Raw genomic sequence first — 14,735 nt, 5'->3', positions numbered from 1 at the left:
AAAATGACCGAACAGAGTTGTCCAAACTATAATTCGCCGAAAGTTCGAGATTTCATCAAAACCACATTGGAATGTTTTTTTAAATTATTTTTCCCTCAAAGTGCAATTAATGACCTACATTTTGTGTGCATAACATATTTATTGCGTTTACATAGCTCCGAGATCGACCCGTTTTAATGCATTCAGATTTAAGATCAACTAAGCTTTAGAAGTTCTTCATTTGCGATTTATATACATATTCGATGCATTGCATCGTTTTCAATTTCCAATGATTTATTTACCATAGATTTATTTTTTTATCATTTTTCTTCTACCACTCAAAATGTACACCTTTGTTGTTATACAAATTCTCATGAGATGGTGTTGCGTTGTCGTAAAGTTTATTGGTGCTTCATAATTCCCGTTTTTTTAGACGAACCTTATCTTTTCACTAAACCATTTTCTTTTTGTGATTTGATAAGATAAACTACCGACCCTGACAAGCTGAATCTTATCTTCTTTCGCCTAATTAAACGATTAAAAAAATAGTTCTACCGATACCGTACTTTAAAATTAATTCCATTAATTGGAGTCGGAATGAAGCTGTTCGGGTCCATCACTAATTCCGGCTCGTCATGCCCATGCAACTGGAAGTTGAACTTCGACAACAGCTGTGTTAAGCCGACTTTGGTCTGTATTTTCCCCATCCTGGATCCAATACAAACTCGGGGGCCATCACCGAACGGCGCATAGGGTTTATCCTTGATGCCCTCGCCCTGGAATCTTTCGGGGCGGAATTGCATCGGATCCGGGTAGTATTGGGGATCATGTTGCATTCCTGCTATTGGAAGGATAACTGCCGTTCCCTTTTCGATGGTGATTCCGGTTCCTGGAACCAGATAATCTTTGGTGCATTCTCGGTTCAGAATCGGAACCGGTGGGTACTTCCGGAGGGTTTCATCGATGCAACATTCGAGGTAAGGCATCTCCATCGTTCCTTCATAGGTTAATTGACCACCGTATTTGGCTAGGATCTGGTCAATCTCCCGTTGAACTTTCCGTTGGGTTTCCGGATTTTTAGCCAGCTCGTAGAGACAGAACGACATCGTGGTCGAGGAAGTCTCGAACCCAGCTAGGAAAAAGACAAAAGCTTGTGCGGCGACTTCATTGAGGGAGAAACTTTTAAAGCTTCCGGAACCGGTTCCGGTTGTAGCTTTGGCCTCCCACTGATCGTCGTTGACGGCAACGGTTCCGGTGTTACGTAACTGCAACAGAAGCTGCATCATGTCCTTCCGGATTACTCCGGTTCGTTCCCGATACTCGAGGGTGTCTCGAACCATTCGGATGAAAAATTCCTCTACATCGTCATCGACAAATTTCATCTTGAGGAACCGATTCAGTTTGGGAACGATGAAGTTGAGCAAACCTCGCATGTTGTTCCGGAAACTGGAGGCAAACATCTGCGGACATGCTTTTTGTTAAAAATCTTGAACTAGAGAATCGAAGTTTGCATGAGGAGCTTACCTTCCTTCCCATAGTGCGGAACATCTCGTCCGGATTGTTAATCGAATCGATCTGAATCCCGAAAGCCACCGAAGCAATGTTATCGGTATTGTACCGGGCCAAAATGTCCCGGATCTCCACAACCTGTCCAGCTGCAGCCCGTTTGCCGATATAATTCTGCAGCGACTCGCCGCTATTGACCAGCGTTGGAAACATCCCTTTCAACTTGCCGGAAGTGAACGTTGGAGTCAGTTTAGCCCTCAGATGTTTCCACTTCTCGCCGGCTAGCGAAAACAGATGCCCACTCAAGGGATCCCTTTCCTCGTCAATGCCTGGCCCGCGATCGTGGAAGTGCGCAAAATCCCGAACCATAATATTCCGCACCATCTGCGGATCATTGACGAACAAAATTGGCCTCAACAGCGCATAAGCTCCAAACAACGGCCATTGCTTAGTTTGCTCGTAAAGATTTTCACAAATTTTACCGAACGACCCCCGGCCCCGGAACAAATCTCCGAAATCCCCAACCGGAAACACGGGCTTCAGCTGCCGAATTCCGCGGCGCTTCCAATATCCAAAAATGTAATTGAGCCCGGCAAAGGCGCCCACGAAAATCGCAAACAAAACTACGCTCACCGTAGTCGACATCTCGATTGGAACTGCCGTCCGGAGATTTCGAGGGGCACGCTTCTTGGCTAATTGTCAACCGCGCAGGTACCGAAAGGTGTGCGCGCGTGAAGATGATAATGAAATTTTTTTTCGTTTCCCCAAACAATTGGATTTGTGGGGGGGTTAATTTTTTTTAACGAGTGTGCTGCCGATATCGGTTAGCTTTTGGCTCCATCATGCTGCTTGGTTTATTTCAGCCAGTCATGGTGAGGCTCGATCATAAGTTGTGATTTTGCTCGTGCGGCGTTTAAAAAATTGCCGACTTGTAACTTTGTTGTTCATTTAGAGATCAAGGAGTCTGTTATTACTTTTTTCTGAAGAATTGTTTTGATTTGGATGCTTCCTTGGTACGGTACAATTATTTCTCGTTTCTCTTTCGGGGTGTGGACAGAAATTATTCGTGGACCTGCCAGAAGGCATCTTCTCCTTTGATTAATGGATTCAAACTACGTCAACCCCATTTTAAAATTCGATCTTGTCATGCATGGTCTGGAGGTGTAGGGCATGTACATTGCTAAAATTGTACGAACTACAGTGAGCGAAATAAGAATAGCACCACTATGTGTTTTGCTTGTTTAAATATGAATGATTGAAAATTACGGAAATTTTCTTCCACAGTTTGTTCTGAATTGCTTAACAGATAAATCAAGCATAAGTTTACTTTTTTTGGACGTAGCAATTGGCGTTGAGGACCAAAAATGTTTTTTTTTTTTTTTTTTTTTTGTTTCGATTATAGTCGTTTTACCATCTTTATGGCATTCGCGACTTTATCAACGTTGCAGTTGGCGGATCGTTATTGAAAAACTATCCGGTACAACTGTGTTCGATGTTTACTCTTGGGCTCGAACTCGCGGACATCGGCTCAGGAGACAACAGACTTGCCAACTGAGCCATATCACAAGCCCAACCAAAAATGTGAAAAAGGGGTGCGAAATAAGAATAGCACCACTTGAGTTTTTCAACAAAAACAAGATTATTTAAAAAAATTTACTGTGAAAAAGTGAATAATAATGCTTCTACGAATAATTTGAACAGATAACTGAATTTTAGGAGTTTTCGAGAATTCCAAAGGTTTTCAAAGGTATTAAAAGGGGGTTTTAAGAGATGCTCCTCTAGCGTTAAGGAATTTGACATTTGAGCTGTAAAACTTTATCAAACTGCTTGATTTCTTCATTAACATTCATAAGTATGATGCAAAATGATGAAACATAGATTTGAGGTTGAGTTTGAATCCAAAAAGCAGGGTGGAATTCAAAAATACTAATGTTTTTTAATAGTCAAACACTATTTCTCTAGTTTTAAGTCATAGATGGCCGCACTAACTTGCCATTTAACCAAATTCATGCCCATTTTCAAATATCCGGGATTAATTAGGGAGTGCTGGATGATTTTGGTCACGAAATAAATACATGTACCGTGTGACCGCTTTGGAAATTCTAAGATCACTAAACCCAAAAAAAAAATTAGAATTGCGTCAAGGTCACTAAAAGTGATTTTTTGGACCGATTATCAGAATAAAGTTAAACTTTGCGATAGAGCTTGATGGACCAGACGGCTAGCAGTATTATTGGTATGATTTGCAATTGAATCGGAAATTGAGATGAGCAGGAATTTTGGCGGTTGTACATTGTTGTGCTGGTGATTCTTTTGCAATTCCGGAAAAGCTTTCTGCAGCGTGATTTTCCACAAAACTGTGATGGGAAAACACCTCAAAATGATAAATATGTGCCTAAATAGCCCTGGAAAATCAATATTGAGACTAAATTTGGTTTTAACTGCAAGATAGTGCTGCCATCTATGCCAATTTTGAATTTGGTCCAAGTTATAACTAATTTAGCCGGCACAAAAACAACATAAATATTGGACTTTTTATCACTCCACCACCCTTTTTTGCGTAAAAGCACGATTCCAGATCCAACTTAAACAGAGTACAAACTTTGTGGGACCTATTGAAGAGCTGAGCAAAGGAAACGGTTGCATTTGCAGGCAGTCTTTTTTTGTATTTTTTGCCATTCATTGTGTCAATCCTTATGAAAGACTGAGTAATTTGCAGTTCCCTCAGTTGGTTAGCCTTCTCAAGTACTAGACATTTAATTTTTCAATTTTTTTTTCCTTGTTCACCTCCGGGAAATATAGGCGAGACTTTTCAACGAAAAGTTTCTGGTTGGAAGCCTGCTAAGTGACCGCTGAAGAATTCGTTTTGCTGTCCATTACAAAATTTTTCAAAATATCTCCCCGAAAGCAGTACAAATATTTTGCACGCGACTTGACCACCGTATTTTGTCCATTTTACCGGTGGGCAGCTTTTCTTCCTTGTAGAAATGAAGTCAGGCCTATTTATATGTCAGCTATTTGAGTCATTTGGAAAAATTTGGCTTTTTTATCACTTCCCTTTTTTTTTAATATTTTCGGATTGAGCTTGAAAAAGCTCTCACGTTCCTCTCACTTCATGGAATCAATAATCTTCACTTTCATTCAAATTTTAGCTTACTATTGAGTCCTCTAGTACTTCTTAAACGATTTGCCATGTGAACTTTGGGCAAATAGTTTATTTCCAGCTGTTTTTGGGTCTCCTACTGGGACTTTTATGGATTTTTTTCGATCCTGCACAAAAAACATTATGAATGAAGCATGCCCGCCCAACCAGATAGTCAGCCAGCCAGGCCCTTTAAAGTCTGTTTCACATAGAATCTGGTCGGATAAAATAGATCATTCCGCAAAGAAATAACGTACAACAAAAGTAAAAATGTCATTTTGTAGGGTTTTTATTGCACTTTAAGGGAAAAAAATATATAAAAATAATTCGTCAGCTTTTCGGATGAATTTTCGAACTTTTTTTGTTATATCATCCATCATTTTCTGCACAGTACTGCTGGTAACCTCATTCGCCATCTTGTTCCACCACTTTTCCATTTGAGCGGGTTTTTTCATGGTTCTGCCACATTTCTTCAGTTTGCTCTTAACTATTGCCCAATATTTCTCGATAGGGCGAAAATCCGGACAGTTTGGTGGATTGATACTTTTTTGAACAAAATCGATCTTGTTCGCCTTATACCACTTAACGACATCCCGGCTGTAGTGGCAGCTTGCCAGATCCGGCCAGAACTTCACTGGACCTTTGTGGGACCGAATGAATGGCGAGCTGTACTTTCGTTCGTCTTGAACGTTTTCGCCAAATCACGCAAGGAGATTCCAGGATTATTGTGAACTGATCGAATTACCTTTGCTCGCAGCTTCCGGTCATATGTTCCACTTTTACGCCTGGTTTGTTTTGCTCGATCCACCGTAAGGGTCTCCCGTTAACGTTGCAGCACCGAATTTACAGTCGATTTTGGATATTTCAGGAATTTTGCGATCTTTACCTCTGACCACGTCGGTTTCTCTACGTGAGTGTGCAGAATTTTCTCTCGCTTTTCGCGTTTCATCGTCGATAACTTTTGACTGACTGCTTCAATCTTGATGAAATTTTCACCACTAAGTAAACAAACCATGCGGATCAAAACACTGTCAATAGATTCGCAATGTGACAACTAGGAGCGCTGCAGTAAATGAAAAGATGCGTCCAGATTCTATGTGAAATAGACTTTACATGTGTAAGCTGAAACAATTAAAATTCCTTATAAATATAATTCTATCAACCCAACAACAGACATTTACTGTAGCGGATAATCCAATGGACCCCACATACGGGTGTAGAAATTGATCTTCAAACTTTTTGGCTTTTCGGCTTTTTCTACGGCGAATGGAAAACTATTAACATGTCGCAAGGTCTAACTATGTCACATGGTCGGATATTGTCACATGGTCAAATTCCGTCACATGGTTAGATTATGTTCATAGTCGAGGCATGTTGCATGATTGGATTATGTCACCTGGTCAGAATATGTCACATGGTTGGATTATGTCATATGTTCGAACTGTATCACATGGTCAGATTATGTCCCATAGTGGGTTTGATGAAGTCACATGTTCAGATTATGTTCCATGAAGGGTGTCCACGATGAAATGGCCACACACAAAATTGATTCGCTAAATTCGAGTTTTCATCCGATTGCCATAAAATTTTCAGGGATTGAATAATAACTATTAAAATTCATTTTACCATTTTATTCGTATTTTATTTACAGTCCATACGTTAATGCTCGCATTTTGGCCTTAACCCCGGCCTTAAGCACAACCTGTGAATCAACCGTTTTTTGCATGTAAACCCATACTTTCTTCAGTTGCTCGACTGTCTTCACTATTTTAGGTCGTTTAAGAAGGTGCTGCTTCATAATCGCCCAGTACTTCTCGATGGGGCGGAGCTCTGGAGTATTGGGAGGGTTGAACATTTTCGGCACGAAATTGACCTTATTGTCCTCATACTATTTCAGCCTTGGAGTAGTGGCATGAGGCCAAATCCGACCAGAACATTGTTGGTAGGCCTTCAGTAGAAAAAGCAGCCGCTTTTGGAGACTATTTCATGTACACCTGTCCGTTCATCGTGTCCTGGGTCACAAAAGGTGCACTCCGCTTACCGCACGTGATGATGGCTTGCCAAACTAGGAATTTCTTCGCAAATTTGGACATCTTCTTATCTTTGGCCGTGAAGAACAGGTTGCCGGGGATCTGTTTGAAGTCGGCCTTCACATATGTTTCGTCGTCCATGATGCAGCATTCAACTTTCGTCAGCATGTTGAGGTACAACTTCATGGCACGGGTTTTGGCGGGGCCTTTTGTACCTTGAACGTTCGAATCCCAGCCTTAGTTTTGGCCTTCTGGACAAAACTTCGGCTTAGGGGCAGCTTCATAGCCACATCCCGAACGGAGGCGTTCGGGTTTCGGTTGAAGGCCCCAACTACGCGGTTCTGATTTTAGGTGTTGTACGGAATACTTTATCCCCCACTTCTGGGCTTCCGATCGGTGGTCAATCGTTTCTCGAACCGCTTAACCACTCGCGACACCGTGGAATTCGCGATTCCCAACGTTTTAGCGATGGAACGATGCGAGAGATCCTTGTTCTCGTGATGAGTGCGCTAGATTTTATCACGCACGAGCTGTTCTTTCGACTTCATTTCCGCGAGTTTTGATCACAAAACTTTAAAACTTGCAGGATGTAAACAATGCACTATGAACTAAATTCACCTAAGTTTTCATTAAATTCTACCCAACGGTTAAAAACTGAGAGCAATTTGAAAGTGTGGCAATTTCATAGTGGACACCCTTTACTTAAACCAGGGCATATCTACCACAGGCATGAGGTCAGAAGTCACCAGCCCAAAATATGGCCTAACTCGCCGGAGCAGATGATTCAATAGCTGCTTCAACAACTGAAAACTGCAAAAAAGGTCTTCGACTCTCGGTAAAGAATTGCCGATAAATAAGGTCTTCAAAACTCGTTTAGTGCGACCTCTTCGGCGATGTTGCTAAAATGTAAGAGATTGCTGCGGAGTTAGGTAATCAGCTCCAATTTACAGTTGTTAAGAAGATGTACCAGATAGCAGATGAGTTTCAGCAACGTAGAACTGTTCCACGTTAAAAATATGCCAATCATACCTTAAACACTCAGGAACCTCTCCGCTTTTAAGACGATCTCATATTTGAGCATCTAGGTATTTTTTGTGAAGTAAAAGTATACATTTTCTATATGGGACGGAAATAAAAAAATAGACTTTTTGAGGCAACGTATTGCAACGGTTCATCGACCTTTAATGATTTCTAACATCACACATTTTTCCTCTCATTCCAGCTTCTGGTCCACGGTGGTCCACAACAAGGGTGCGGTTGAGTCGGTGGTTTCCTTTTCTCAGGCCGCCATCCCGTACTACCTGGCCGGGGTCATCCGAAGCCACGGGCAGGTATTCCCCCTCTATTCGGCCGCCCACCGGGCCGTACTGCAGGTCATCTGCCGACTGATAACCCCAATGGAATCCGAAAGCTGTTGGCTGAGCAAGGAACATCTCGGAGATCTACTTTACAAACACTATTTGCTGTCGGTTCCGTTGATTTTCGAATTGCTTCCTGTTTACGGTCGGGATAATGGAAAAGTGTTGAAGCAGATGGTTCAGACAGTTTTCAAACTGCAACCCAAATATTTGCAGGACTTGAGGGTTGGATTGCAGTTTCTGCAAAGTGTGAGTATTATTAAAAAAATTCTAATAATTTCATTGAATCTAATTATTGAACTATCCTTTCAGACATTCAAAACCATTCAGAAGCAGCTGGAAACGGATCGGCTGGACGGGGGTCAAAGTTCCTCGTCGGTCATCAACGACCTGGCCGTCTATACCCTAGATTGCTGCACAACCCTAGCGATGTTGGTGGAGTTCTATCCGGAGTGTCGATCGCTCTGTTCGGAACTGGCCATGGAACAGGCCGTCAGTAACTTCTACGATAACACCTTGGTGTTGCTGTACAAAAATGTTCACGCCATGGACAATGAGTCCCCGTATTTGGTGTACCTCAATGCAGCTAGGATAGAGCTGTTGGCAGCCTTCCGAGAACTAGTGAGTCTACAGTTGGAACAAGTTTTGGAACATCCAGGTGATGGTGGACTATTTCCAGCTGATAAGTACCTCTGCGTGCTGACCGAATGCCTATCGGATCCGGTTTTCGTAAAGGATTATCAACGACATTACCCCGTTGAACGGGACTTGGATATTTTGAGGCAAGGTTGCCCGGGAGTCGATACGTTCAAATTGGACTTCGTACAGAATGCCTACTGTTTTGGAGGTGGAGAGGAAAATGGCTCGATTACTAATGGACATTATAATGACGAGGATGATAACGATAGTTTCGGAGAAGCTGCTGGAGGAGAGTTTACTCAAGAAACTGTTGCTGAAAGCAATCTCCAAGAACCGTTGACCGATGAACAGCAGATTGAGATCAACGTTAGAAAAGTTCTGGACGTCCTTCCGCATCTGGGAGATGGTTTCGTGCGGAAACTTCTCGGTCGATACGACGATGTAGAGCAAGCCATGGCCGCTGTCCTCGAAGGAAACCTTCCTCCAGACCTCGCCGAAGCAGATCCCACTGAACCGTACATTCCTCCGGAAAAGACGGATAAGTTCTTCATCGAAACAGGAATCGAACGCCTAAACATTTACGACGGTGATGAACTTGACATTCTAGTCCACGACAACATCAAGGGCATCATGAAAAAGGGCAAAGGAATGCCGGGTCAGCCGAAAAACCTCAAAGAGATGCTAGACGACAAGAGTCACGTACAACAGCTCAAAAACCGATACCAAGAGTACAGCAACATTTGCGACGAATACGACGACGAGTATGACGATAGCTTCGACGCCATGGCCGATAGTGAATCGAAGAAGATCCGACTTAATAAGGAAATGCAGAGCGCTCTGGTCGATGAACTGGACGACGACGATGAGGACGAATCGGAACCGGAAGAAGTCGCCGCCGCACCAACCAGAAAGCCGATGGACTTTTGTGAAAATCCGGAAGTCGTGCGACAGCGGTACGAACAAAGTCGTCGCAGTAAGTTCCAGGCCAGACATGGTGGAGGAGGACCCCCACCTTCGGCGCAGGCAGCTTCTTCCTCTTCGGGTGGTAAAGAAAGGGATGTGGTCGGTAAAGCCAAGGGACAGGGTCAGGATAAGGAGGTGCTGATCAATCGGAAGCATAAGAACGAGAACAAATCGAGCCGGGCCAACCATAATCGGAAGCAGGGGGCCACCTTTAAAAGGAACAAAGGTATGATTCCGTCTTGAATATTTTCGTTTCGAATGACAGGTTTCGAAATTAAATTATCTACAGAAATTAAACGATCAGCTGGCATTATTTTTGTATCACACAGCCCAGGGATTTTTCTACCTAATATGTTCTAAGGAATTTTGAAATTCTCTGCCATTTTAGCCTCTAGAATTGAAAGAATTCATTGATTCATTCATTATCATTAAAACCATTTTCGGAAATTACCGAATGCTAGTGAAAATTCTTCAGGTATCAGGTATCAGAATGGGGGTAGGCTTAATAGCGGCACGTTATCCAAACATACGGGAAAATTGTGCCTAGCCTTTTTTATCCAAGATTTCATCATTTACCTGGGAAACCTGAAAAACCTATAAAAGGAAGAAATAAATTCAATCTATTTAAGATGGCATAAAGCCTTTCCACTAGGGATTATTAGCATGAAAGCTCTTTTCTACATTCGGTAAGGAATGATAGCATGTCTTTTAAGTTTAATTTCTTAAACTCAGATTCGCTTATAGCGTAAGATCCCAGAGTACGAAAACGTAGACTGGCAAATGAGGGTCAGTTACATATAAGATGGAAGGGATCTTCCACATCTGATTCACAACTAACACATACTGGAGATTCAGCACGCTGAATGTTGTGCATGTGATAGTTGAGTTTACAAAGACCGGAGAGTGCTCTGATCAAGATGCTGCAATGAAATTTATTTAAAGTTAATAAGTAACTCGATATGATTGGAGATGGTTTTTCTGAAAATAATTTTGTTTGGCGACAAGTGTCCAACTCTTCCCAGTATCCTTCATGCTGGTTAGAGGACCAAGTTTGAATTTGGTTTCTGAACCAACATAGCGATATTGGGACAGCCGGCTCTGGTCCGCAAAATTCCTTTTCCGATCCAGCTCTGGCGAGTTCGTCGGCGCACTCGTTTCCAAAAATTCCCTTTTGTCCGGGTACCCATAGAAGGTTATATCCATTGCCTTCAGCAAGTTCTTCGATTGCTTTCCGGCATGCGATTACCAGTTTTGATCTAGAACTGGAAGCACTGAGTGATTTGATAGCTGCTTGGCTATCTGAACAGAAATGGTAAATTGTTCTGAACATATTTTTTTTTGAAGTGCAATTTGCACTCCATACATAATAGCATATAGCTCAGCCTGAAAGACTGTACAATATTTACCTAGAGGTTGAGCATGTTCTATGTTCAACTCGTGACAGTAAATTCCTGCACCTGCACGGCCGTTTGATAATTAACCGTCAGTATAGAATACAATATGAGAGGACATTTGGTCCTCTACGAAACCTGATAACCATTCTTGAAGAATAGGGAAATTTGACTTTAAACCCCATATAGGGAAAACTACTCGAGAGTGTTAAATCGTTTGGCGCTTAATGAAACTTGTTTAATCTAACTAATTCAGGCCACACATTTGTATGACTCGATGATCTTTCGATATTTCCTGACAGCCAGAGACCAACTGCCTGTAGACGAAAAGCACATGAAAAGGCTTCCTGTTTTAGGAACAAGTGTAGAGGATTGATAGAAAACAGAGCTTCTAGTGCTGCAGTAGGAGTTGTAGTGAACGATCCAGACATCCCTAAAAGACACATTCTTTGAAGGTGATTTAGTTTTGTCCGAACTGTTGCAACTTCTCCTTTCTGCCACCACACTGGACACCCATAGGCCAAAATTGGTCTTACTATTGTGGAATCCAGTGAATATGTTTGGGTTTGAGTCCCCAGTTTTTCCCGGTTGCACGTCAAATTTTCGCCTTGCCACCTCTCAAGCGACCCTAACCTGCTTCTTACATTGAAATTAAAAATTCATTAATTCATTCATTATCATTAAAACCATTTTCGAAAATTATCGAATCGAATGCTAGTGAAAATTCTTACAGGGTATCGAAAGTGCTGCCACCTGTAAGTCAAAGCTAACAACTCAGTCAGTTCACACATAGATGGCAGTGCTAATCGATACACTGAAACTCAATCGAAATGACTTATTTTAAAAAATTCAAATAAAAAATCGCATCAAACATTTTTTTTCTCCTAAATCGAAATTCGAAACTCGATTGTTTTACAAATGATCAAAATTTTGAATAAATAATCATAATGCAATATTTACAGGCTGTCAGTTGAGATCTTTTTTTTGGATTTTCATCCTCCAAGATGATTTATTCCTGCCAAAACAGTTGATGAAAATTCAAAATGAGCATTTTTGTAATTTTTTTTGCATATTTTTTTAATTTTTTTTTCGTTTTGTTTTGTCTTATTGCGATTTTTGTTATTTTGGTAATTTCAGGTTTTTATGTTGTTTTTGGTAGTATTGTAGGTAAACGTTGACAAATCTATTATTATTGTGTTTTTTCCTTTCAATTGCCCTTTTTGTAGTTTTTATCATATTGGTCGGTTTTGTCAATTTCAAAATTTTCAGCTTTTTTTTTTGTTAATTTTGTCATTTTTGTCGTTTTTTCATTTTTATCATTTTTGACGATTTGGTCATTTTAGTAGCTTTTGTTACAATTATCATTTTTTGTTTTTATTAAAATTAGTTTCGTTTTTGTAAATTTTGTCATAGTTCGCCTTTTTTTCAATGTTGTGATTTTATTTTTCATTATTTGTCCAATTCTCATTTTTGACAGTTTTGTTCATAGCTTTTTTGTAATTTTAATTTGTGATGAATTATTTTCGTATTTTTGTCTTTGTTGCAAAACGTGGCAGATACATAAGTTTTTCATACTATTCATTATTTTTGTCATTCCAATTATTGACGCAATTTCTATCATTCTTGTTATGTTTTAATCGCTTTGAAAAAACATTTTTGATTTTTTTTTCTTGTTTTATGTCATTCGATCTATTTTTTAGGTTAATTAATTGTAATTTTTGTTTCATTTCTGTAAATTTTGTCGTTTTCGCTGCTATTTTTGTCATCTTTTTTTATTTCGTGAATTCGGCAATTTTTGAAAGGTTTGTCATGTTTATAATTATTGTCTTTTCTGTCAGTTCTGTCCAATCTTTCATTATTGTATTTGTTTGTTTTTGTCATTGATTTTGTCATTTCGGCGATTTTGGTTGATTTTGGCATTGGACGATGCTATAGATTATTTATATCCTATTTTTAGTTTAGTCCATTCTATCCGTTTGTTGTTTAGTAATTTTTCAATTGTGTGAAAAAAATCGCCAATTGTAATTTTAAATTCCTTTTTTGTTTGTCTTTTACAATAACTTTTGCCTTTTTTGTCGTTTTTATAAATCTTTTTTGCTATAACTTCTTTTGTTTGTGCATGTTTTGGCGTTATAATCATGTTTTTTTTTATGTGTGTTTAAACTTCAATTAGTTTTATGTTTACTGTTTTCGTCATCTGTTTTTTCCTGTAATTTTTTTTTGTCAATTTTATCATTTATTTTATATTATTTTTTTTGTCGTTTTGTTTTTTTTTGCATCTTTTTACATTCTGTCATTTCTGTAAATTTTTGCATAACCTTTATTTTATCATTTTTTGCAATTTTTTGAGAGTTTTTTAACTCTTATAATTATGGCGCTTAAGTCAATTATATCAAGCTTGTATTTTTTGTCATTTTGGTACTTTCTTTTATTTTATTCATTTTTGCAATTTTTTTTCCGTTTTCACCATTTAGACGATTTTTCTGGTTTTTTCAAATTTTGGACTTTTTTATTTTTATCAATTTTGACTATTTTCTTTAATTTACTTTTTTTTAATTTTGAATTATTGTCTTTTTTAAATAGTTTTCTTACTTTTGTCTTGTCATTTTTGTCTTCAATAGTTTTTATCTGATCGTTCATTATTGTGTGTTTTTGTTTTAATTTTTGTCATTTTGTTGAATCTTCAATTCTTGCAATTTTAGGTTTTTTTTTCTTTTCATTTATAGTTTTGTCGTTATGAAGATAATTTTTTTTGAAGAATTTATGCCATAGTTTTTGTCATTTTTGTCATCTTTGTATGAAGTTTAAATTATGACTTTTTGGCTGTTTTTGACATTTTCGCCATAAAGCAATTACTCTACAAATCTCCTAGCAAATTTTCTAAGAATGCTCGGTAGTAGACTTTTTTTCGAATGATTTTTTTTTGTAACTTTACGCTTCAAATAGGTATTTTCAATAAGGAAAAAAAAATTAAAGTCTGCTTTGCAATTTAAAATTTTTGAGTTTTAATGAATTTTTTTTATATATTCAGATTTAGTCTTCGAAAATTTTTAATTTTAGATGGTTTGAATTATGATGAACCTGTGATTCAAAACATAAAAAAGTTTTAATTATTTTTTTAAATATCTTCTTTTTGAATCGATTATGATTTTGAAAATCATTTATGAAAAGTGAGAAAAATTATTCGAGGAACATAGCAACTTTTCAGCTTAATTTTGGGTATTTTTCGATATTAGTCTTGATCATGAAAAAAAATTGGGTATTCTTCGATATAAGTTTTGATCATGATTAGAACGAATGTAATTTCTTCCAATAGTACATGTAGTTATCATAAATTTCGAAATCAAATTTTATTTGCACTTTATTTTGATATCAGGAAGAATTTAATAAACAAAAATCAACTCTGACTTCGATCACTGTTCTACAAAGTAATAGAAAAATTTTCTTTCATTCCAATCCGCAATCGATAACACAAGGCAACAAAAGTCAATTTTTTCCTATGTGCAAAGCAAAGCAATGAAGCTATGAGCAAACTTTGAATAATTCCGTGGCGCTTATCATAAATAAATATGTTTTTTTTCCTATCAGCTCATGTTTCGAGATAACTTTTAAAAGTTGGTAAAACTTTATTGAATAAATTTGTGAACATTACGAATGTTTCGAAAATAAAGGCTTTGTTGATGCAGCACTTGGGCAGTGAAAAGGAGAGACTTTACTACTTGAGGGT

The 14,735-nt window shown here is 38.7% G+C and overlaps 2 protein-coding genes across 2 annotated transcripts in view; one reads left to right on the top strand and one right to left on the bottom strand.

Moving 5' to 3' along the window:
* LOC129750588 (activating signal cointegrator 1 complex subunit 2) overlaps positions 1–9,914 on the top strand; it is a 34,902-nt gene extending 24,988 nt beyond the window's left edge. The window contains exons 4-5 of the mRNA XM_055745555.1: positions 7,880–8,264; positions 8,328–9,914. Coding sequence (XP_055601530.1) covers positions 7,880–8,264; positions 8,328–9,860 — 1,918 coding nt within the window. The 3' untranslated portion in view covers positions 9,861–9,914. The remainder of the gene's footprint in view (positions 1–7,879; positions 8,265–8,327) is intronic.
* LOC129750614 (probable cytochrome P450 6d4) lies at positions 149–2,128 on the bottom strand. The gene is made up of 2 exons (XM_055745591.1): positions 1,504–2,128; positions 149–1,439 (listed from the first exon to the last, which is right to left on the bottom strand). The coding sequence occupies exons 1-2, from the start codon at positions 1,867–1,869 to the stop codon at positions 531–533; spliced, it is 1,275 nt and encodes a 424-aa protein (XP_055601566.1). The 5' UTR covers positions 1,870–2,128; the 3' UTR covers positions 149–530.
* Positions 9,915–14,735: the final 4,821 nt, after the last annotated feature.

Source organism: Uranotaenia lowii, chromosome 1, assembly GCF_029784155.1.
Source record: "Uranotaenia lowii strain MFRU-FL chromosome 1, ASM2978415v1, whole genome shotgun sequence".
Classification (NCBI taxonomy): domain Eukaryota; kingdom Metazoa; phylum Arthropoda; class Insecta; order Diptera; family Culicidae; genus Uranotaenia; species Uranotaenia lowii.
This window is presented reverse-complemented; position numbering and strand designations above follow the sequence as displayed.